This window comes from Prionailurus viverrinus, chromosome F2 (assembly GCF_022837055.1).
Source record: "Prionailurus viverrinus isolate Anna chromosome F2, UM_Priviv_1.0, whole genome shotgun sequence".
In the NCBI taxonomy this organism is placed as follows: domain Eukaryota; kingdom Metazoa; phylum Chordata; class Mammalia; order Carnivora; family Felidae; genus Prionailurus; species Prionailurus viverrinus.
This window is the reverse complement of record NC_062578.1, coordinates 18635188-18660204: the sequence shown is the minus strand read 5'-3', so window position 1 is coordinate 18660204 and position 25017 is coordinate 18635188. Positions and strand designations below refer to the sequence as shown.

Here is a 25017-nt window from a genome sequence, read left to right as displayed (position 1 = left end):
TACGTTCCAGTCAAGTCCATGATAACTCTATAAGACAGACTTTGGAGACATGGGTGGAAGATGAGGAGAGATGTCTACAGCAATGGGCTAAAACTAAAATAGGAAGTGAAGAAGCACAGCTGAAAACACAGACTAGCACTTCAGGAAGTTAGGTCATGACAAAATAGAAGTTATTAGAGCATTATTCTAGGGCTGAGCTTATCAATCTTGGGTGTGCATACAAATCATCTGAGGGTATTGTTAAAATGTAGATTCTGACTCAGTATGTCCTGCGTGGGTCCTAAGATTCCACATTTCTTTTTTTCTTTTTTAAAGTTTATTTATTTATCTTGACGGGGGGGGGGGGAGGGTGAGGCAGAGAGAGAGGGAGAGAAAGAATCCCACACAGCCACACTGCCAGTGTGGAGCCCGACACAGGGCTTGAACCCACAGATTATGAGATCATGATCAAAGCCAAAACCAAGAGTTGGATACTCAATTGGTGCCCCGATTTTTACGAGTTTTTTTTAAATATTGTTTTAGGAACATATTACCATTGAGCTAATCAAGTAAAAATATGATTGAGAAACTTCGTAACAACATGAGCATGCATGTTTTGAATATATTTTTGTTTAGCAAGCAATATCCATACATTCTAAAAAGCTGTTTTTACAGGATGGATTTCTCACCTCTTCCTACTGCATGTACAACCGATGGGCCATATCCTCGGATCTGGAATCCAAGTCCCTCAGCTGAATCTGGGATCTTCACTGTCCTAAAATCAATCAGAAAACAAGGTGAGAAGACTTTCACATGCCACACAATTGGTTAAAACAATAGTGTCCATTCCTTTATTCATTCTTTCAATAAATATGTATTGAAGGTCTACTGTGTAAAAGACACTGACTGGGCTAGAAACCAGGAGACAAAAAGGGTGCATGCTCTCACAAAGGCACACAGCAGCCAAGCACGAAAGACTTCCTCAACTGAGCACCGTCATTTGCATGGTGGTGAATAAGGAACAGGCTCTGGGGTCAGACAAAACTAGCTCTGAATCCTCATTTAAGTCACTAGATAGTTGAATAACTTGCATGAACGCCTTCACTTCTCCGAGCCTGAGTTTCCACAAAAAGATGATGGTAAAACTTACTTTGCAGGGTGTCAGTGGAGATTAAAAGAGAAATCTTTGTTAACTGCCCTGCACCATGCTGTGAACTAGTAGTCACTTCAATAAAATGGAAGCTTCTCTCCTTAGTTTACTGTTATAAAGAAGACAGTGCACTGTGACACTTCTTTGTTAAAAGTAATAAAAGAAACACAGAATTAATACATTTCTACCCGTTGGGAACTTCATCAAAGAACAACAACAAAAAGCTAGTTAAAAAGATGTGTCAAACATGACACCAAAATAATTTAAGAATGTGATTAACTTTAGCATTTACTCAGTGAAATTTTGAAAGAAGAGTACATCAAAAGGAAAACCTGAATAACAAAAGAAATATTTTCAATGAATCCCCACGGAAAAGAAGATGAAGGAAAGGAGAAGAGGAGTAAACTGTTAGGACAACCAGTGAGGGATATCCAGTTCGGTACTAAGAAGTGAGCTACTCCACAGAAGGAAGCCAGAGATCAGAGAGCAACAGTGAAAAGCAGAGAACATGAGATAAGGCAGAACATCATAACAATAAAAATGAGTATCGTAAATTGCAGTCCAGAGCAAAGACAAATGAATACAATGCAATAAATTTTGATGGATAGCCCTTATGCCCAAGAAATAAAATTGTTTTCCAAAAGATGATGAATTAATCATGCAATAAATGTCGGCAGCCCTTCAAGGGCACGTTAGACATAGTCTGAAGTTACATACAGTGGAACTTACTTAGAGCTTATAAAATAGCCACTGGAGCAGTTTGGGCAACACTGTGCCTAGAACACTCGAGAAAGCCACAAACGTACAGCATTTACGCCTCATGGCAGAGCCTGGTACTGCTATCTGAAATATAACCTAGGCAGGCACACCATCATCGGTGATAGAAATGTGAACTGTCTATTCTAGGAAAACTTGAAAGTATTATTATGAATTAGATTATATACTAAGAAGTGATCTGTGCATTGCTGGAGTATAGGTCAAAGAACTGATTTGTCCTTTATCCTTAATTATATACTTTTTGGTGTAAAAGGCTCTATGCACTTCCCTTGAATAGCAAGCACTTTGTTACTAGTATCTTTCAAGAAAAAAAAAGACACATGAAAATGGAAGATAACTAAGGAAAAGAAAAAGAAATAAATACATTTTCTAAGCGTGAAACAAAAACATAGAAGTAGCCCGTGCTTTTATATATTATGAATGAGATTTCACTTTTGCTGAAATGACCTAGAGCTTTCAGGCCATGGTGAGTTATTATTGCTTTTGGATTGTGAGGAATTCATAACAGTCTCTCAGTTCCTTCTGAGCAAGGTCTTCTATCCTTCTAATATTGCTAGGGAAGGTTGACTCTAATCTTCAAGATTATTATATATTTCTTTAAAACTTTTGTACAAAACACTATGAAATGCATTTTGGTCTTATTCTGGGACTCTCTTCATAAAATGATCTTTGGAAAATATGCTTCCCTGCTGTGACCACTATATTGTCTATTAAAGGAAGAATTAAATTCATACAAAAGGAACATTCTGTTTCTTGGAGGAAGTAAGTGCACTAAATAATCTGCTACAAAGCTTTTTGAAAAACGCTTTGATGCTATCAAGTGTAAAATACAGCTAGAGAGAAGATTAGCATGGCCCCTGCGCAAGGATGACACGCAAATTCGTGTAAAATACAGCTAGATTCAAAGCAAGACTTCATTTGTATTTACCTCCCATATTTTTGCCTTTTCTACCCCCAGACTGGAGACTACATCAAGTATAAGTAGCTATTGTAAGAAAATATGACAGAATGATTTATAGGAATTTTATATTAGCATAAAGACATAAAGGAAAAGCTATCGATTTCAAGCAAATTAAAAGTAAAAGATAAAAGATGAATATCCTTAAAATAGTTTTGAAACAAAATATAAGATAGGCTCCTGATGTAATAAATAAGCAGTGAAAAAAAATGAAATGAGAGAATAGGTAAGCATCACAGATAACATCACTGGAGTACACACTATGTGCTGAACAGATAACTAAGTTCTTTATTAACCTAAATTTATTTAATGTTCTTAGCATCTTCATGACATAGGTACTCTTCTCATCTCCATTTTTTTAATGGATGGATGGGGGTGTTGAAGCAACACAATAAGCAAGCAAGTTGTGGAAGAGAAGCTTGAACCTGGACCAGAAATACTGGGTTCCAGATACTGTATGACAAACACTGAAGGAAGAAGTCAGAGGACACAGGTTCCAATGCTGCTCATCTAGTGGCTAGTACTGGGAGTGACGATTTGCCCCTATCTACTTAGTCTGAAAGTTGAGGGCCTCTGAAGTGATCTGACTGCTGAAATGTCTAGGACCAGTGAATCAGTAGTTGCAGGGTTAAATCAGGGGGTAGTAGGGCCATGGGGAGGACCTTTATGTTTTCTAAAGACTGTTTTGGACTATTACTCCATTATACCCTTCTAGTCTGCCCTTTTCCTTTTAAGCGTCCTCAAAGTGTCCACAGGTAAGCAACTACGTGAGCCTTATCCCAGACAGGGTTGGATAAAGGGGGAGTAATAGATCAAAATTAGGTTTAGAGAGAAGACTTTGTTATGGTTATTCTCTGCCCTCCAGCCCAAAGTCTTCCTAAATTAGTAATTTTAATGAGTCATCTCACTCTTTCCTTGGTAAGTTTTAGCAGCAACCTGGCTGACTTAATGCTACAGAATCTAGCTCATTGCATCACATTTCAACTCCTAAGATAAAGAGTGCTGCCAGCTATTGCTGAATATATATATATTAAGGCAGGGAAGAATACTATACTATACATACTAAGAATATTTTCTTAAGCAGTTAAAATAAACCTTTTGTTTTTAAAGTGGTAATCTTCATTTACCTGAAAATTAATGAAGTTGTTTATTACTATTAATGAATGATATAATTACATTTTAAACAGTAATTTTGATATAATCATAGTACTTTAAATAGACATGATACTTAGACCTTGATATGCATTATATTGATTAATTACTTGGTTAAACAAATCATGGAAATGTGACACAGGAACACTAGACCAGAAGTGATTTGTAGAAGAAAAGCCAACATCTTCCAAGAATATACGTAATACCCTATTAATTTTAAAAACAGATTATAGGGGCGCCTGGGTGGCTCAGTTGGTTAGGCGACTGATTTCGGCTCAGGTCATGATCTCGCAGTTTTGAGCTCGAGCCCCGCATCAGGCTCTGTGCTGACAGCTCAGAGCCTGGAGCCTACTTCAGTTTCTGTTCACCCCCTCTCTCTCCCCCTCCCCTGCTCACACTCTGTGTCTCTATGTCTCTCAATAATAATAAATAAAAGTTAAAAAAAATTTAAAACAGATTATAAAGCACAATACCATTTTATAAACATAGGATTGTGTAAATCTGCATCAGTACTTAGAAAAATCAGCTGTCTGAATTTCAAAAAAGAACAATGGTTATTTATGGGTGATATGATTATAAGAAACATGTCTTTATTTAGAAAACTCTATCTTCTAAATTTGCTATAATCAACATGATTTTTTTCTAATCATAGGTAGATGGATAGACATTTTTTTTAAAGAATGGACATATTACTAAGTACAAGTGCACACACACAAGTGTATTTCACCAACTTCACCATTTCTTAAAAACATTTAATGATAAATGGTATCAACCAACTCATAGACCTGAAATTCTTAGAGCTGAACATGGGGAATGCAGTTCTTTATTATCAATTGTTCTACTAATTTTCTTCACTTATAATCAAAGTCAGCCCAACCCAGACCAGGAAAATTTGGGCCACAAAAATAAAGCATTATTTCCACTGAAACTACCTGATTTGAGTAGCAAGCATTAGTATTATAAGCAAAGCAGTTTTTCCCAACATTTAAATACCAGTATTAGTGATGCTGGTAAGGTTTAAATGTTCTAAGCAACAAGATACTTAATTCTTGACGTGTACTTAAATTTTCTATTTTATTCATTTTTGTATAATTTTTTTAAAAATCCCACATGAATCATACAACTTACTCCCTTGGCTTTGTGCTCACAAGAACTCTTAGTGGCTTTCTGCTGTTTAAGCACGATTTCAGGAAGCAGTCCACTTCATTGAAAGGTCTCATAAAAACTAGGTCACCATTAATAGCAAAAATCTTTTTCCCAACTTCCATGCCAGCCATCTAAGAGAGAAATAGCAAAAAAAAATATATATATATATATATATTTTAATAAGGAATCTATTTTTTTCACAGAATTAGAAACTGAAAAGACCCAGAACATACAGATTTTTGACATTTTAACACACCTGCAATGTTTTTATACAACTTCACACAACAGAACTGTGGGGGAGATAACACACTTATCATTCTCTTTGACATAGTTTTAAATTTGATCACCCATTTGTACTGAAACCCACCCCCTTTCTTCTATGTTTTAACTTTGTACTCCTCCTGTGACCCTCTTTCTATTATATCTTATAGTTCTTTTTCTTATTTCATCCTTTAAACTACAATCAAACACTAGGTTAATTTTTTTTACTGTGTTTTCTTTTTATATCCAATTAACTCAGAGAGGTTCAACCTCTATGTGGCCGTCAATGACAACCAAATATGCATCACCAGCATGATATAGCATAAGTATCTTCAGGGCAGGAGAGGAATGGCCTGGAACTCAACAAAAAGAGCTCCAAAAAGCACAGATTGCCGGAGGCTGAAAAGATGACAAGGAAGACATTATCTCTCCAACCAGGCCACCATTCTTAACCAGTTCTACTGCTTATAAACTACATGCTGCTTTGACTATCAGCTAAATGATGAAAACCTGGCAGAGGATATTTAATGAATGGCATAGATAGATGAAGCTGTGCCCTAAGAACACCCTCAGAAAATGTCTGGGAAAAACATTTCCTTCTCATAGAAAATTACTAAAAATAGTCATTTGTTGGCCAAGCCCACCAAGTATGAGTTGACCAGAGCTATTTTGTTTGAAATTAATGTGGTGTACATAAAACATTGTCTTGCGTGAGTCTGTGATTTGGTAAAAGACAGAAACCTTGGGCATTAGCAGATAGGAGGATGGATGGCAGTTTACTACCAACTTTAAATAGATTCAAAGTTTAAAGCCATGTTTCATTCATTCTCACAGGCTTTATTTAAGATTTTATATTTAGACATTTTCTTGAGGATTAAGGCATTGTACAAGCCAGGCAGCAAGGTGAGAATATTTTAAATCAGATATATTTAGGATATAACACTCCCAGTAGGTTCCATGAGGACAGGAAATTTTATCTTTTGTTCACTGCTGTATTCCCAGAGACTAGAACAGTGCCTAGCATATAATAGGTACTAAATAAATCATTCTGAATGAATGAATAAATGATCAGGAGATTCCTCTGTTTAAAAGGCTGGTGAGGTGCGAGAACATCAATCAGCATTAACCTAATGAGAAAAGAAGTCGAAGCATGTGCTTTACTGATGAGAGTCATATTTATGAGTCAAAAGTGACAGGTAAAGAAAAGACCTAGCCCTTGATCTAGTGGAAGAGTTATCTGACATACATAATACAGCCCCACTGGATGCAGTCTCCACAGCATTCCAAGCTAGAAAGATGCACAGGGAAGTCCCAGGGTCATGGAATGAGCCCAGCGGCCTCCTAGGATGTCATGAAGTTCATAGCTATAGATCCTTACAAAATCTCCATCCAGCTTTCTTTGAGTGCATGGACTCTGTCACAAATCCCAAGAGCATCTCGTAGAACTTCAGAATAAGATCATTCAGTAACACTATTTTCAACAAAGATACTTAAAAGCTGATTTCAACTTGTTTGGAACTTCTATATTTTTTAAATAAAAATGCTAATTTACATTACCTCAGCATTAGACCCCTTTTCTACCAACTTTATTATTGGAACTTTATTTTTGTCTTCTAACCCAAAACCATAGCTGCCTTCATTGGATTTAATCTGAAATGCAAAATATTAACATTATTCATAAAGCAACTACAAAAACAGGTACAAATTAAACAGAATAAAAGAAGAAAACTTATATAGCATGTTAACTTACCAATAATGATTTGGCTATAACATTTTCCACTACTTTTAAATCATGTTTCATAAGTCGGTGCTTCATATTTGATCCTTCCATTTCCTCATCCGCAAAAAAACGAAAAAGTAGGGGTTCATCTTTGAATTCACTTTTCTCAAGGACTACAAAAAACAGATCCAAATTGTTCCAATTAATCCAAAAACCAAAATTATTTTCCACACTCATAGACATTCAGTGAACAAGTTACATTCACAAAGATCCCTGTGATACTGTTCTATTTCTACACCTTCAAGCTGATGTTTCCTTTAACTTACTATTAGCTAAGGATTTTGAATTTTTGAGTATTTTTTCAATGTTGAATTTTTTGTACCCGTCTGTCACTTTCCAGATTAAAATCCAAATTTAAATAAAAGATTATATTGAATCAAAATATGTATGCAATCCAAAACATAGAAATCTACAGTGTTTTGAATTTGTAGTGAACATTTGGAATATGTTTTTAATATCCTGAACAATTATGGGAAAATTCAAATGGGTAAATGTTACTCTTATGTGTGTGAGCAATTCCCACTGTGGTCACTTTTGTTCCAACACTTCAAACCAGAATTGTATCTTCTGGGTGAAATGTGATTTTAGTTTCCACTAATTCTTAGTTCTTTTCTGTTTAAAAACATTTTTCTCAAATATTCTTATTTCAATAAAGGTCAGTTTTTTCCCTTTTATCTGAATGTTCATATTTCCACCCAAAGTCCCTAAGATTCCTGGCATGCCCTGAGGATATAGGGTTTATGTTTTGTTAACCTTTTTAAAAATAAGGCTAGGGGCACCCAGCTCTGTCGGTTGGGCATCCCACTTTGGCTCAAGTCATGATCTCTTGGCTCTGGAGTTTGAGCCCCATGTCGGCCTCTGTGCTGGCAGCTCTTAGCCTGGAGCCTGCTTCGGATTCTGTCTTCCTCCTTCTCTCTCTGCCCTTAACCCCACTCGTGCTCTGTCTCTGTCTCTCTGTCTCTGTCTCTCAAAAATAAATAAACATTAAAAAAAAATTTTTTAAAGGCTAAGTATTGATAGAATTTATATTCAGTGAGATCCTGACAGCTGGCAAAATGTTTTAAAAGAGGAATCTTCTCTATTTCTATTTATCTATCCTTAATACTTTGAAGCACACTTGTTGGAACAGCGGGATTCATTGAACCAGGAAGCTAAAGAGAAGGTAATGGTCCCATGGCACTGTAGAAAGTTTGTCTTTATGATGAAACAGACCTCCAGGTCTGGGATTGATTCTGGGTATAACATTGGGAGAACTGCTTCCACTCTTTGTTTTTTTAAAATGTTTGTTTATTTTGAGAGACAACGTAGGGGAGAGGCAAAGAGAGAAAGAGAGACAATTCCAAACAGGCTCCATGCTGTCAGTACAGAGCCCGATGCAAGGCTCGATCTCACAAACTGTGAGAGCATAACCTGAGTCGAAATCAAGAGTTGCTGCTGAACTTACTGAGCCACCCAGGAGCCCCTGAGAAGTCACTTAAGCTTTTGAACCATAGTTTCCTCATCAGTAAAATGAGGGCAATAAAACCTTCTTCATAATGTACAGAACTAAAATGAAGTAATAAGTGTGATTACATTGCCATATAGAAAGCAATACAAAATGACTGCTATTTCGGGGCACCTGGGTGGTTCAGTTCCTGTCTCCCCCTCTTTCTCTGCCCCTCCCCTGTTCTGTCTCAAAATAAATATACATTTTTAAAAATGATAGCTATTTTATTTCATTATTTTTACAGTGTTCCACATAATAACTGTTGACTGGATGATGTATGTATTGATCTTTGAATGGAAGATTGGCTGCCAAATGAAGCTATCAACCACAAATTAAAAAGTGACACAAGTCACAGTTGACAATACAAATGAGAATACACTTGAGATCAAGTTAGGTCTTGACTATGTGATCTAAGCACTTTCCCAAAATGTACATGGTATTTTGCTCCTGCTGTTTTCCTCCATCAAACAGTCGGTCTAACAGCAGTGAGGAAGACACCAGCAAGGCCAGGCAGCAGTCAAATTGGTTGTGCTTTACCAACACAGACTTTTGTAGAGAAAACTTTTGTTTTTAACTCAGTATTTTTTAAATTCAATATTTTAAAATATGTAGATAAAATTACTGCTCCTCGATGCTTTAAAGAGAAAAACAATTAGAATATTTGAAGGTTTTCAGCTTGACACTATAGTTTCAAGTCCTTATAATAATGTTATTTTCCTCATTCAATAGTTTGTTCTTCATGGACTGGTATTTCTCTTTCACAACTCATACAGTGTTCTAGAGATAGTGGGATATAATGCAATTCCCAAATGAATGTATGCTGACCAAAGATGCTCTCAACATCACTGAAACTTTTGCTATCCTTCCTTCTTAGTAAAAAAGGTGATAACCTTCTGAAAGTAACTGACAAACAGGCAGAAGTGTTATCCAGTATCTGTTTATAAACATATAAAAGCAGTGAAAAAGATTGTTTGGGTTTGTGGAATCTGTAAGACGGTATGAACAGAGAGGTAAAACTAATTCTCATTATTTTTATAAATTTAGGGGGAATGAAGTCATCAAACAAGAAAGAAAATCTTTAATTACTACACAAAATGAAACAGATTTTTTCTAGAGATTTAGAATTTTAGCCTCTGAGATCATTTTGAAAGCATTTTTTCGGGGTGCCTGGGTGGCTCAGCTGTTTAAGTGTCCAACTCTTGATTTCAGCTCAGGTCATGACCTCATAGTTGGTGGGGTCAAGCCCCACGTCGGGCTGTGCACTGACAGTGAGGAGCCTGCTTGGGTTTCTCTCTCTCCTCTCCCCTCTCCCCACTCACACACTTGTTCTCTCTCTCTCAAATAAATAAACATTTAAAACAAATAAATGAAAGATTTTTTTCTAAAAAGAACAATAATTACCCACCATATAGGTTCTCATTTAATCATTAAAAATTTTTTTTTAGGGGGCGCCTGGGTGGCTCAGTCGGTTAAGCATCCGACTTCGGCTCAGGTCATGATCTTGCGGTTCATGAGTTCAAGCCCCGCGTTGGGCTCTGTGCCATCAGCTCAGAGCCTGGAGCTTGTTTCAGATTCTGTGCCTCCCTCTCTCCCTCTGACCCTCCCCCGTTCATGCTCTCTCTCTGTCTCAAAAATAAATATACGTTAAAAAAAATTTTTTTAATGTTTATTTTGGGGAGAGAGAGACAGAGAGACAGAGACACAGAGTGTGAGCTGGGGAGAGGCAGAGAGGGAGACACAGAAGCCGAAGCAGGCTCCAGGCTTTGAGCTGTCAGCACAGAGCATGACACAGGGCTGGAACTCACAAACTGTGAGGTCATGACCTGAGTCAAAGCCCGATGCTTAACCAACTGAGCCACCCAGGTGTTCCTTATTTAATTATTTAAAAATATACCGGCATTCAAAAGAACTACAAGTCTGATCTAAAATTATTTCATTTTTTAAAAAAAGCTATTTAAAAAAAAAACAAAACTTCTAGTTGAAGCTTTTGCTTTTCTGGAATCAGTCTAGAAAAACAGAAGGGAAGTCATGGCAACTGGTAGATAATAGTAACTAGATGTAACAATGGCACCAGTGGTGAAATTGAATGCAGATGTGGTGATCCAGCATGGACAAGTGGCAAGACTTGCACAGTTTTGCTGGTTCATCTTGAAATGCCTTAATACTGAGATACTCCCAGGGTCCTAACAAAAACAAAACAGTGAAATACATCTGTAAGCTCCTAGGATAAAAAATCCCTTGGGGCGCCTGGGTGGCGCAGTCGGTTAAGCGTCCGACTTCAGCCAGGTCACGATCTCGCGGTCCGTGAGTTCGAGCCCCGAGTCAGGCTCTGGGCTGATGACTCGGAGCCTGGAGCCTGTTTCCGATTCTGTGTCTCCCTCTCTCTCTGCCCCTCCCCCGTTCATGCTCTGTCTCTCTCTGTCCCAAAAATAAATAAAAACGTTGAAAAAAAAATTTAAAAAAAAAATCCCTTACCATGGTGCATAAATCCATTGTCACAGAGTCCGACACCAAATATCATTGCCTCTTCTCTGGTACGGCAATCCCCCTGTTAACCACATAAAAATATACCACAACTTAATAGGCAACTAAAGGCTTTGTTCTGTCTTTAACTCATTTGACATTCCCAGCATGACACTGACAAAGCCATTCATTTATTACACCATACATTACTTTTGTAAGCCCAGAATGTACCTAATTGCTATATATCTATATAGATTTACAGATAGATATATTTATCCACTTGATTATGAAAATACCTTTTTTTGACATTAAGTGAAAAGCAAAGATTTAATATTTCCTGAGAAAAACCACAGTGTTTAAATATGAAAATATATGTTAACTTAAATTTATTGCTACTACAAATGATCCCTTTCTCTTATTTTTTCAATCTGGTACACCAACTGTGCAGCCAGAAAATAACCAAATACTGAAAACACACTAAATAAAATTAATGAAAAATCATTGTGCATGATCTGTGCTGTCACTTTCCTGGCCTTGTTCTTTAAGGACACCTAAAGAAATCAACTACTGTCAGATGACTTGTAAGACACTGAAAGTAGGTTGTCTGGCTGAGCCTATACGTGCAAGCTTCTCTGTCACTATCCTGCAGAGAAAATAATCAAATCATACAACTGAAGCAATAAAGAAAGCCCAATACAACCTTATCATATGTTTTTATATAGAAAACTTCTGGTTTATTCATATTAAGTATGTAATTCATATTAAGAATATATTCATATATACGAATACGTGTGTGTGTGTGTGTGTGTGTGTGTGTATGTATGTATAAACCTTACAGTTGTAAGTTATAAAGTGCTGTCTCATCTTATTTCTTCCTAGTCAGGTTGGCCCCTTACTGTTGCCTGAACTCTGTGCTTATTTTCATCCCTGCTTTCACGCTTCTAATCATTCACCTACAATGCATGTTTTGTATGTTTTGTCCACTCATTTGTTTTAAAGTATCTGTTGTTAGTCCTAACAAGTTATTCTAATATCCCTGTGCCTGTTTCTCTGTTAGATAATAATTCCAGTAAGTAGTAATAAACACTTGTGAAAATAAAATCCAGAGTTTAAGTGACCTGTCCAACTTTGCAAAACTATGTATCAGCAGAACCATCATCAGATGCTAGGTTACCGAAGTCCCAGTCCGTTGTCCCAATTTCTACTACATATAATTTCTAAAGACATTATTGTAACAGACCCTTAAGAAAATCTGAAGAAAAAAAATAATTGCAACCTGGTCCAGCTTTTGAGCAGCTTATTCTATTCTTCTAATGCTCACACTTGAAAAGTAAAAAAAAAAAAAAAAAAGAAAAAAAAGCCAAAAAGAGAAATATTGTTTGCTCATTGATTTCCATGGAGTCAGAACTTTATTTATTAAGCACCAAATTTTGCTTCAAAACAAAACAACTTTCTTCAGTTTTCTCACAGAGTCAACATATAGTACAAGTTCATGGGAATTCTATGAGATTATAATTTCTATGTGAAACCCTAATTCTGATACCAAGTACAGAACCAATTCCAATGACATGTATTGACCACAATGTTATAAAAGGCTCTGACTCTAGTAAGCCCACTGGATATGTGAATTAGTTTTTATCTAAAGGTAATTGTTTGGTTTAATCTAAAATCTTAACTTCAAAATAGAATACACACTTGCATGAAAGTTCAGTGTATGTGAATAGGTACACTTCAGTGATACTCAAATTACATTTAGTTTTCTTGATGGATCTCAGTTGATATTTTAAAAATAGGAACATCTTCCTCTTGAGAAACCATATAACATAAAAATCAAGTTTGAAGACTCTGAAGTCAGATTACCTAGATTCAACTCTTAACTCTGCTTCATATTAGCTGTATACACTTGGCCAATGTATCTCACTCCGTCCCATCTGGGATTAAAAAAAAGTTCCTAAACCATCTCAAAGTTCAAAGCAGCAGTGAAAGTAACTCAGCAACTTCTATTTATCTATTTACCTGTGCAATTAACCAGTCTATCAGTTTGTTGGCCATGACTACAGATTTGTAGGTTCTTAAATGGTAGTCTTTATCTCTACAAAGGAAACAGAAGCCAAAACCATTAAGCAAGAGGACAAGTAAGCGCAGGAAAACATTTCATTTAATATCAGTGTGCAACAGAAGATTCAATACAATCTGAATCTATTGTCCAAATTATGTGCAAATAAGAGAGGTTTACAAGGTATATACAACACTTGAAAACTCCTCCATTAGCTCATATCAGAAGAGACCCACAATGATATCAAAGCAGGACATTTCTTCTTTGACATTTTCTTATATACCAAGTAGATTATTACTGTTTTATTAACTGATAATAACATAGCTAGAAATATAATATCTCATTAATAAAAGAATAACAAAATAGAACTTCTTCCCTTAAAACAAGATAGACTCTACACACACACACACACACACACACACACACACACACACACACACGTCCTCAAAATGTAGAGAATAAAGCAACCCTTTTATTCCTGAATTCTCCAGGAAGGCTGGATTTGCACCGGAAGATTATTTGTTCGGCTCTGCTGCAGTGGCAGATAGCAAGGCTGTCCTGAGGTAAACATGCTGAGAACCCTGTCATTCATTTTGTCTGATCAGAGCACGGACAAGTGACACCACATCCCCGGAGAACCAAGGGAACCAGCCGACTGTATATCAGCCTATCCTTTCAGTAGACTTCTCAGATCTGAGAAATCACTCAAAGTTAAGTTAGATACCAACAAAGTGCTCCTGATCAGAATGGGGCCCCAAGGGCAGAAATCTATAATTCATTCATTTTGCAGGGCTGGATCAAAGGGAAAATGAGTCTTTTCAAAATGTCAAAAGATCCAAACCTCAAACAACTTGAAGTGATAAATAATTACTAGCTCCGTTCACAGTTCTTCAGCCCCTGTCAGCAATTTACAATTAATACTTACCTCATTTTATCCACTTTCATAAAAAAAAAAGTCCCTCAAATATGGTTGAAATTTCTGAGATTTTAGTAATAAAAACACTAGGTTAGCCAGTAATCACAGCAGATTCTTTTTTAAAAAAATCCTTTTAGGGGCGCTTGGGTGGCTCAGTCGATTAAGCATGGAACTTCAGCTCAGGTCACAATCCCGCGGTTTGTGACTTCCAGCCCCACATCAGATCCTCTGCCTCCCCTCGCTGTCTGCCCCTCCCCAGACATAAGCCCGCACGCTGTCTCAAAAATAAATAAACACTAAAAAACTCTTTTAAAATCTATCTCCATGTTTCTGATACCTCAGTACCCATTTCATTTTGGTTTCCATAAGCATCAATAAGAAGGAAAAGGGCACTCAGTCTATTACAAACCACATGTGGACCTGTGAATTCTTCACCCAAGCAATTTTTCTTTTTGTAAGCAGAGTTCACACATATTAAAAGCATGACTATCATACATTCCATCCGTTGTATGGCTTTTTTTTCCTATAAATTCTCCCTTGACAACTCATAAACAATTGTCATTTCTAGCCAAAGAATAATTCCTTCATATCAGCTCGTACGGAAGGTAACCTTCTTGATAAGAAGTCCCCTACGGCTAAGAGATCTTTTCAGAGTACATTTTCTCACATACAAAATGTACCTAGGTACACAGGTGACATGAAAAATGTAACCACTATTGCTTTTTATTAGTTTAGCAGGAAAACAAATTTAAGTAGCCAATTAGTACTGAGTGAAGTAACCATCTTTTAGTACTAAGTTATCCAAAATAATTGCAGGGTGTCTGCTAGAAACCTAGCAGAGAATCCATAAATATGGGTTCGTTTTCACTTCTTTTCACTTCACAAAACTTGTTTGTGAACATGAACAGGGCACTTTCAGAAGTGATGGGCAAGATTCTGTTTCTTCCTCCAGGATCTGCACCATGTTCTCTATAAAACATTAGTGGGCATTCCATTACACATAAACAGCAACTTCTGAATTTTATTGTTTGTTTTTTAAGCTCTGAGTTTCTTTGGAATTGGAAACCAGAATGAAAAACAGAAACATGGCACATCAAACATTTGGATTCCATAGCCACGAACTGAAAAGCCTCTTCATTCACTGTGGAAATAATACATCCATTTTTTTTGTTCTATGTGAATATTAAGTTTCAGTTAATAAACTCTGAATGATATCTGCCCATTGGAAATTAGTGTAACATTACACTACATTCTTTAAGTGTATATGATACAAAAATACAATAATACTCCTGAACATTTTTATTAGTAACAATAAAAAACTGTTTTCTGCTGTCTTTTTAAAGACATAAACTGAAAATTAATTATGATTCCACTACAAAAAGACAGGCATATCTCTTCAGAAGGAAAATCATGGTTGACAACAAAATGATAAAATTTTACTTATTAACTCCAAAATAATTTTTAATTTCCAAGTACAAAATCTTTTCTTTGGATAAAAAAGTATTAGAAGGAAATATTATGAAAATACACATCCAAGTTTCGATTATACAATTTAATGAAAAAAAAACCAATATACAGTAATCATAGTATTTCCAAATCCTCTCCCAGTCAACTATTACTTACTAAATATTAACTCTGGATTATTTCATTATCAAACCTGTAGTTTAGTATGAATTAATGGCAAATAATTTTAGAAATCAGAATAAAAAGAATGGAAGAAACTGCATAAATAGAGCCTCAGAAAATTTAGGAATATTTTAAGATAAGTTATTACTTAAAATAATCTTTAAAAGTAAACTTTTACTTATGGAAGAAAAACAAAATAAGCCAAGAGGTTCCAACTGAAGGATATTTACCTAATATGTAACATAAATATTTCCCTGTAAGTTGTCCAAAAGTTAGAAATCAGACTCACCTTATCACTGGAGTAAACAGACTATGGAGACGGCAATATAATCTCACTCCCTATTATAAAATAAAGATATGTCAAAAACAGGGAAAATCACTCAAAGACAGACCAATGAAATTGTAAGACAAATCCACTGTAAACATTCTGGAATCACTATATAATCTCTACCAATTTGAAAGTTATTCAACTATTATACTACATCAGAAAAATAATATAACTGAAACAATAAAAAGGGTTTTTAAAACTATTTTTCTTAAAATGTAAAATTTACAGACATAAGTAGAAAATAAATCTATGTAGCAATACCTCATACTACACATTCATTATATGTCAATATAAATTTTGTCAAGTGTGCAAACAAAACTGTCACATAAATTTTATATATTTACATTATTTTTTAACTTATTCAAGTATAATGGCCACTTGTTACTACATGTGACATTGTTTTCAATGTATACGATCTTCTGAGTAATGCAATTTCATTACTTCCATTTAGAACTACAGAAGAGAACAAAAAAAGTGAACCCTAAAACTCTTTAAACAGCAAGAAGAATTGAGAGGCTTGCTTACCTATGCTATTTTCTATGGCATAAGAATTCTTTTAAGTCTCTCAAAAGCATTTCATCCTGGTAAAGTATGACATGAATTCTGCTATTGATAAAAGGTTCTGGGAGAGGATGTTACCTTTGAAATCACATCCTGCATCTCATTTCTTGGATAAAATGTTCCATCATCATAGCGAAATCTATATAACATCTGTTCTGGCTTGAATTGATGCTTATCAGTAACTAAGAACATAGAAACAATATATTAAAATACTGACAATATAAAAAGTGGCAAATACAAACAAATTTATAAAATACAAATTCCCAAACATTGAAACTTGGAGTTTTACTAAAAACTTTTGTTTTCCTAACACAGTAATACTATTTCAGTAAGATTCATGATAAGATTTTGTTATATGATACATTTATAGTTTCCATATAATGATTTAGGAAATAGAGTTTAGCAACATTCAACTAGCATAGTATGCTGCACATGTATAGTGTATTATTTTATTTATATAAATATACAAAGTTGTATATTCTATTTCTCCACAATGCCACAAAGTCAAGCAAAAAGGGCCCTTTAAAGAGCGGATAATCTAATTCGTGGGTTATAATTCAATTCTGAGTCCAAGAAGTGAATTTTAGTATATTACCCCACAGCAAACAGGCCAAGACCACACATACACCAATCTTGACCATTTATCCTGTGTTTGGAACTCTGGAGTAGATTATATAATTTCAATATGTAACTTATCCCAAAATTTCAACAGTTTTTCCTTAAGCTGAGAAATGCTATTCTTACATGTCATTTATTTTTTTTTCTCAGCAGAAATGAGAACGGTCATCCTTCACTTTCATCCTTGAGATAAGACTTTCATATTCATAAAGACTCCTATTTAACTTCCTTTCAAGTTTTCTTCTTTTTAGGAGAAATTATTTTACACACAGTCTAACAAAGACTTTCTTTGGGAAAGAAAAAAACCTCAAATTAAACCTCAAAGAGTTTATATTTACATGTTTTATTTACAGGGAATGCAACATTTGCAGAAGAGATAATTTGCTGCAACAAGCTCTGTTTTCACGATTAGATGGAAGACTTTGACCTTTATTTTTGTTAAAAATGTTGAAGGGGGAGAAAAAGTTGTCAGAATTAATTTCCATGAACTACATTTGGTGAATCCAGAAGAAAGCTGAACGACTTATCACACACACACACACACACACACACACACACACACACACACACACACGTGAAGTTTCAGCTATTTTACCCCAACCTATCCAAACTATGTGCATGGCTTGCAGCCATCAGATCGACACAGGACTCCTGCCAAAGAAAGAAAGACAACACAGCCTTTTGGCATCTTTTTTTCCAGATCAAGCCAAAAAGAAAAAAGCATGTGTGAAAGAAAAATAATATTGAGAGACATATTTTGAAATCTTATGGCTTGTTTCAAGACCAGTTATTTATTTCTTCTCAGCAATCTACCTCTTCTCATTTTTATCTCCTAAGATTCATTGAAATAAATGATTGTCTTGATATTTCAAAATTCAAGGAAACATTGGGCCCAAATGTCTCCTGCCACAATAAAAGAAGTGGTGGTTTAAAATTTCTATTCAAAATGGAGTGCTTTGTTGTATGGCAAACTCTTGTGACCTTGACAACTCATCTTGGGTTAATTTGCAACTCTTAGCTGTTGCCTTAAAGAAAACAGTGAATAGTTTTGCACTCAACTGCACTCCTCCAACTTCTTGAACATGGAAAATGGGTTTATGAGTTGTTGAGAGTTCAAGTTATCTTATGGGGAAGGTTGCTTAATGCCATCTTTTAAACAACTATGCAATACAGTGATATTACTAGGGATACCCTAGTAAATGTTTAACAACTGGCTTTCTTGATGGTGGGAGAGAAGAAGTGTTGATTTGTAGTATTCACTAATTTCTGTGGTATTAAATAATCCCACACTGGTCAATTTCAAACTACCATAATAAAGTCACTGAACACAGAGTTAGATGAGCAGTGATACATTATTATTTACGATTTCCATCACACAGAAATAATAGACTTTAAATAACACCAACAATAACAGATAGAAGAAAAATAACACCAAGAACATAGAAAACGTAGTACAACAATTAAGAAGTGATGAGTTTTAATAATATATGAACTTCAGGGTGCCTGGGTGGCTCACTCGGTTAAACATCCAAGTTCGGCTCAGGTCACGATCTTGGAGTCTGTGGGTTTAAGCCCCACATCAGGCTCTGTGCTGACAGTTCATAGCCTGGAACCTGCTTCGGATTCTGTGTCTTCCTCTCTCTCTGCCCCTCCCCTGTTTGTGCTCTGCCCGCCCCCCCTCAAAAATAAACACTAAAAGATATTTTAAATAATTTATGAACTTCGTTTCTAATACAATTTATGTACTATTTATTTAATTTTTAATAATAGCTGTGCCTCACAATGAGCTTGCAAATTTTTAAGAAATTTAATTACCAGCTCTCTTAAGTTTGTACAAGCCAACTTCACACACCACCGAATATAATGAATGAGGTCTCTGAATTCTTGCTTAAGCATTTATAATGTAAATAGTAGACTCAGACAAGAAAGTATTATCAGCATATCATACAGAAAGCATATGCTGCCTCAACCCAATAATTCCTGGTATAGCTGGGCTTTGCTTTTATGAAGTTCTCAACAATATAAGCAATGTGAATGATGGCAATAACAGTCAACTCTTTTTGCATGCTCTCTTTAAAACAGATGGTCCATTCAACTTTATTTTAGGAACTCTATTTCCACTAGAATGCAGCTGGAACCACATACCAATAAAACTAGCACGTATGGCTCATATTTCTCCATTCTAATAAAATTACTAATGTGAAATCACATAATATGTTCTCTTACACCTAGTTGTGGGGGGGGACTGTACAGGTTAATTTCGGACACTTAAAAAGGGTGATTACTTTTAGCAACAAAAATTCTGTATGCCAAATCTAACATCACCACTGACCAAATCCTGATAACAATAATAGTACAGGCCACTAAAATCAAACTGCGACAAACAATTGTTATAATTTCAAACTTTGCATTTGAAATTTCAAAATAAATTTTAATCCAGCATTTATCTCCTTCTTCCTTTTCCAAATGGTATTGGAGAAAAGTGGTGTCTGAGTTGGGGGATAAGTTGATTAGAACTGAAATTCTCTCATTCTGATATCCCTTATAAAAAAAATCTTATGTTATTGATGTTTTTTCTCATTAGAGGGAAGCAATTAAAAATATTGTGAGAGGGGCTCTTGGGTGGCTCAGTCGGTTAAGCCTCCAACTCTTGATTTCAGCTCAGGTGACAAACTCATGGATCGTGAGTTTCAGCCCGCATCGGGCTCCATGCTGACAGTGTGGAGCCTGCTTGGGATTCTCTCTCTCACCTACTTTCTCTGCCCCTCCCTTGATTGCTCTCTCTCTCTCTTTCTCTCTCCCTTTCTCAAAATAAAAAAACTTAAAAAAATATTGTGAGAAGCATTTTAACAGAATAAATAAGGGTGGTTCCCTCTCTATGGAACTCTGTAATTCCTTCAAGAGCTTCCAGCAGTTTTGAACTGAAGAACAGATAAGACACAAAAAGATATTTAATAAAGATATTTAATAAATATTATTATTAAATTTATTTATTTTAATATTTTTATATTTAATATAAAAATATATATTATATATTTAATATAAATTTTATAATATTTTATAATATATAAATATAATATATAATATAATATTTTATAATATAATATATATTTAATATAAAAATATATTATATTTTAATAATTATATTTAAATATTTTAAATATTTATTATTATTAAATTTATTTATTTATTATAAATAATTTAATAAATATTATTTCAACTCTACTTTGTACTAACTTACAATTAACATGAACATGTTTGAGTAGTTATTCATGACTTCAAGCAAAGTAATAACAGCCTTGTCATTGTAAAGTCGGTAAAATTCCACCCATAAGAGTTATATCTTCAATTTCCAGAACCCAATGCACTATGCAAATAAGTAACTAATTATCATACAATTCCTAGATCACCTTTGATGAAAGATGAAAGCAAGAGTGGAAGGATGGCTTGAAAATAACCTAATAGCTCCTTTCAAAGGACATCCTCTCCCCACATCTTAACTCCTTCCGGCTTTGCAAATAAAATCTGTAACATACTTTAATCTATCATAAAATACCTCATAGCCAAAACAGGAAAACATGACAAAATTAGTGTGTAACTCTAAAATATAGTAATAATCTGGGGCACCTGGGTGGCTCAGTCAGTTAAGTTTCTGACTCTTAATTTCAGCTCAGGTCATTATTTCACAGTTGGGCTCTGTCCTGACAGTGGAGCCTGTTTAAGATTCTCTCTCTCCCTCTGCCCCTCCCCTGCTCCAAATAAATAAATAAATAAATAGATAGATAGTAATAATCTCATAGAAGTAAAAAATGTTGCATTTTTTTAAACAGTCTTTTAAACTAATTTAAATAGCAACATCAATTGTTGATAACTTTAAGATCTTTTTTCTCTTATTTCTAGTTCATAATGGTTTGAAGTCACTCAAATTAACAACTTAAATTAACAATCATGAAAACCTCCACTGAAATAGAAATTTTGAAAGTTATTTTTATGACTATTACCTGCTGACATCATCATAAAACACTGACAAGTTTATATAATGATTACTCTGTCTTTAATATAATTCCATAGATCTTATATTGATCTGGGAGCTATGCCTCAGTGGCAGAAATTGGATCACTGTTTAACAAATTGGTTTAGCTTTTGTCTTTCCTGAGCATGCAGCTACACTACATTTCTAAGTTTCTCTTGCAAGAAGTAAGGAGTGGCCACATAACTGAGTTACACCCAAGGAAATGCACACAAAAGACACAATGGAAAGTGTACAGGCCCATTTAAAACAAACAAAACAAAACTCCACCACTCCTTCAAGGCAACCTTTAAGAGCCTTGCACTGAAGATCAGTGAGCCTCTATCAAACACCAAAACCCTGTGTGGGGGAGAACACCCAACCTCATCTACCAAAGACTGGACTTTACCTGAGTGACAAAGTAGCTTCTAGAATGTAAGCCACTAGATTGAAACTTATTTGTTACAGCAGCTAGTGTTAACCAATACTTTTCCTTCTCAGTGCTCTCTGCAAAACAAAAAAAGTTAATTTTCCCATCCTATTAGATTTCTGCCTTTCTGAAAGGAAATAGGTCAATAGCTGGATTGCCTGGTGAAGAGGATAAAAGGATAAGCTTAAAAAAACTACTAGACCATAAGAAATAAAGGTCATTAGTTCATGTTTACATACCTTAGAGCACCTAGCAGAGTATCTTACATGCAGAATGAAGGAAAGAGTTGGTAAGGAAAAAAATAAACAAAGGCGATCATAAACAGATTTTCCCTTCTTTGTTCTATTGGTAATACATAGTCCCTGGAAGTACACGGTCTAAATGAGAAAGGAATCTCCTGATTTCTGAAGGTCAATGATTGTATGCAAAACCTCTCTACATTCCACCTACTTAAGCTTCAATCGACGAAAGGACAAAACAAACACATTCCCTTCTTGACCCAAGTATACACTCGGACGTGGGCTTTGATGAAAGGAAAAAGCAGCAGCAGAGAGGAAAGTCATGTAGCTCAACACTTTTTGATATTTACTTATAAGTTTTTGGATGATGCTTTTTTAGCATACTAGATGCTAAAGGGTGATTTCACAGTGTTAAAGAATCAAGTACAAAATCATATATAATTTATTGGTATTATCTGTTTACTCAAAATATAATTATTCATTGATTCACTTACTGAGCAAATATTTATTGAGCATCTACATGTGATGGGCACTCCAGGCATTTACTATATCTTAACTAACAAGACTCCTGTTCTTATGGTACTTATATTGTGATTGGTGGCTAGAGTAGGTATGGGAGACAAAGAGAGAAGTAATAAATAAATAAAATAACATCATAATTTTAGCTAGAGTAGGTATGGGAGACAAAGAGAGAAGTAATAAATAAATAAAATAACATAATTTTAGCGAGTGATAAGTTCATGAAGAAAATTTCAAAAATTAAAAACGCAGTTTATTGGAATAATGGGATGAGTCAGAATGTCATTGAAGACCTGAGTCATGAATACTGAGACTTTTATCATTTCATTTTCTGCTGTATCTCTAGCACCTAGAAAGGTCCCTGGCATATATTAGGAACTAATAAATAATTGTTGAATGAGAATGGCAAGAACAAAGTTCCTAAATACACAGTCATCTTGGAGTGTTCAAGGGAGAGACAGAAAGCTGCAGTGGCCACAGTGTAATGAGTTAGGTATAATACCATGTGCTGACTCACAGAGGAAGTCAGGGGCCCTATCATGTGGGGCCTTATGGGCCATGGTAAGAGATCTAGACCACGGTAAGAGGTTCTGGACTTCTCTTTGAGTTTAATGGGACTCCAGTAGATGATTATAAGTAGGAGCATGGCTTGATCTTACATCTGTTTTAAAAGCTCTCTTCAGCTGTTATCTGAAGAGGAGGACCATAGGGATGGTGGACGAAAGTGGAAGCCAGGAAAGAGAAGATGGTGCTTGGGAGGAAGGTAGGATTCTGGAAGGGAGAGAAGTGGTCTGGATCGGGACCTATTTTGGTGGTAGAGTTCACAGGGTTTGAGGGCATGAGGGATAAAAAGGAATTCCAGATGATTTCTATCTAGATAGATGGTGGCACATTACATCGGTGGCACCCAGTGCGGTGGGGAAAAACTGGGAGAATCTAGCTCATTTTCACCCCACTCTAATTAAAAACAAAAATGAACACTGAAATACCTTAGCTCAATAGCCGTATTTATTCACAATTACCTCTTTTTCTCTTCTCCCACATTTTGCATTAGAAATTCTTCAAGCTTGGGTGCCTGGGTGGCTCAGTCAGTGAAGCGTCTGACTTTAGCTCAGGTCATGATCTCACAATTCGAGTTTGAGCCTCGCTTCGGGCTCTGTGCTGACAAAGAGGATCAGATGTGCCTACCTTTCTCACCACATCCTCCCTCCATATATTCATCCATGAAGTATACTCTCTTGCCATGTGACATTCTGTGCTAGTTCCTGAAGAGGCCACCATGAACTTTTTCACTCCCATGCCTGAGCACCTATACCATTCCTCAGGGTGGGACATCCTTCCGTCTTTCTGTCCCTGTGAGAGTTCTACTCTCTACATTGGGCAACCTTAATGCCCTTTCCCTCATGAAGCAGTCCCAAATACTCCAGTGAGAACCTGCCATTCCTTCCTCCACACTCCTGCACTTACCTGTATTTCTAATTCTTGCCTGTGTTGTAGTCGTTCGTGTTAAAGTTAGCAAATATATCACCATACCCCATACTCCCTGAAATGTAGTTCTGTATTTATTAGTCACTCAAATATGTTGTTAAAAACACATAAGCATCCTATAATGTGGTGATTTGCTCTACGTTAAATTGATTAATGAAATCATGCAATCTGTGGATAAACAGAATAATTTAGTTTTTAATATTTTATAATTAATAATTTCATAAAAGAATTACCATGGTGGATGATTCCATTTTCTAACAATGCTTGTCCTAAGTGAACCCCTTCCTCAGGCCTGTGAATCTCTCCAATTTCCAACAGCCATGACACAAATTCACTGCAATAGAAATCCAGTGAAAAAGTTAATTTTTTCCTCTGAAAGTCTATTTGTACCATGCTTTCATCAAGCAGCTATGGAAGGAGTCTCAAATATAAAAAAATATTTGCAGTGCATTTCAGCATGCATTTTTTCACATATGCAAAGCCCAAAATTATTTAAATTTTACTCTATTCTAGGAAACAAATGTCCATAGCTTACCTAAACTATACTTAATAGCTATTCAACTTACTGAGACCTCTAATAAACACAAATGGAAAATTTTAGAGTAGTTTTAACTATAAAGAGAATATAAGAGACCCTAAAGATATCCAACAGACAGAATAATAATGATTTAATATATAAGAAACAGACTGTCTGGAATGTAGCTTTTCAGGCACAGAGAACCAGTGTGTTTGAAACTCCAAGAAGGCAAACTAAAAACTAAAAAATAAAAAATAAAAATAAAAAAATTCATATCCCATATGGTGGACAGAATTCTAAACATGTCCTCTTACCCCCACCCCCATCAAGAATCCCATTCCTTGGGGCGCCTGGGTGTCTCAGTTGGTTAAATGTACGACTTCGGCTCATGTCATGATCTCTTGGTTTGCGAGTTTGAGACCCACGTCCGGCTCTGTGCTGACAGCTAAAAGCATGGAGCCTGCTTAGGATTCTGTATCTCCTTCTCTCTCTGCCTCTCCCCTGCTCGCTCGCTCTCTCTCTCTCAAAAATAAATAAACATTAAAAAAAAAAAAAAGA

General features: G+C 35.6%; 1 protein-coding gene and 1 pseudogene across 4 annotated transcripts in view; one reads left to right on the top strand and one right to left on the bottom strand.

The window, feature by feature from the left end:
- PREX2 (phosphatidylinositol-3,4,5-trisphosphate dependent Rac exchange factor 2) overlaps positions 1 to 25017 on the bottom strand; it is a 301119-nt gene that overhangs the window by 142812 nt on the left and 133290 nt on the right. For 3 of the 4 annotated variants that reach the window (XR_007148625.1, XR_007148624.1, XM_047842582.1), the window contains exons 11-19: positions 24176 to 24276; positions 16718 to 16821; positions 16040 to 16089; positions 13169 to 13244; positions 11165 to 11237; positions 7174 to 7316; positions 6981 to 7073; positions 5145 to 5293; positions 669 to 754 (exon numbers count right to left, since the gene is read on the bottom strand). Coding sequence is in view for 2 of the 4 variants with exons in the window: in XM_047842582.1 (XP_047698538.1) it covers positions 669 to 754; positions 5145 to 5293; positions 6981 to 7073; positions 7174 to 7316; positions 11165 to 11237; positions 13169 to 13244; positions 16040 to 16089; positions 16718 to 16821; positions 24176 to 24276 (875 nt within the window). In the remaining 2 variants the exon portion in view is untranslated. The remainder of the gene's footprint in view (positions 1 to 668; positions 755 to 5144; positions 5294 to 6980; positions 7074 to 7173; positions 7317 to 11164; positions 11238 to 13168; positions 13245 to 16039; positions 16090 to 16717; positions 16822 to 24175; positions 24277 to 25017) is intronic. The other variant, XM_047842583.1, reaches the window with a different exon arrangement.
- LOC125156828 (uncharacterized) lies at positions 2693 to 2808 on the top strand (annotated as a pseudogene).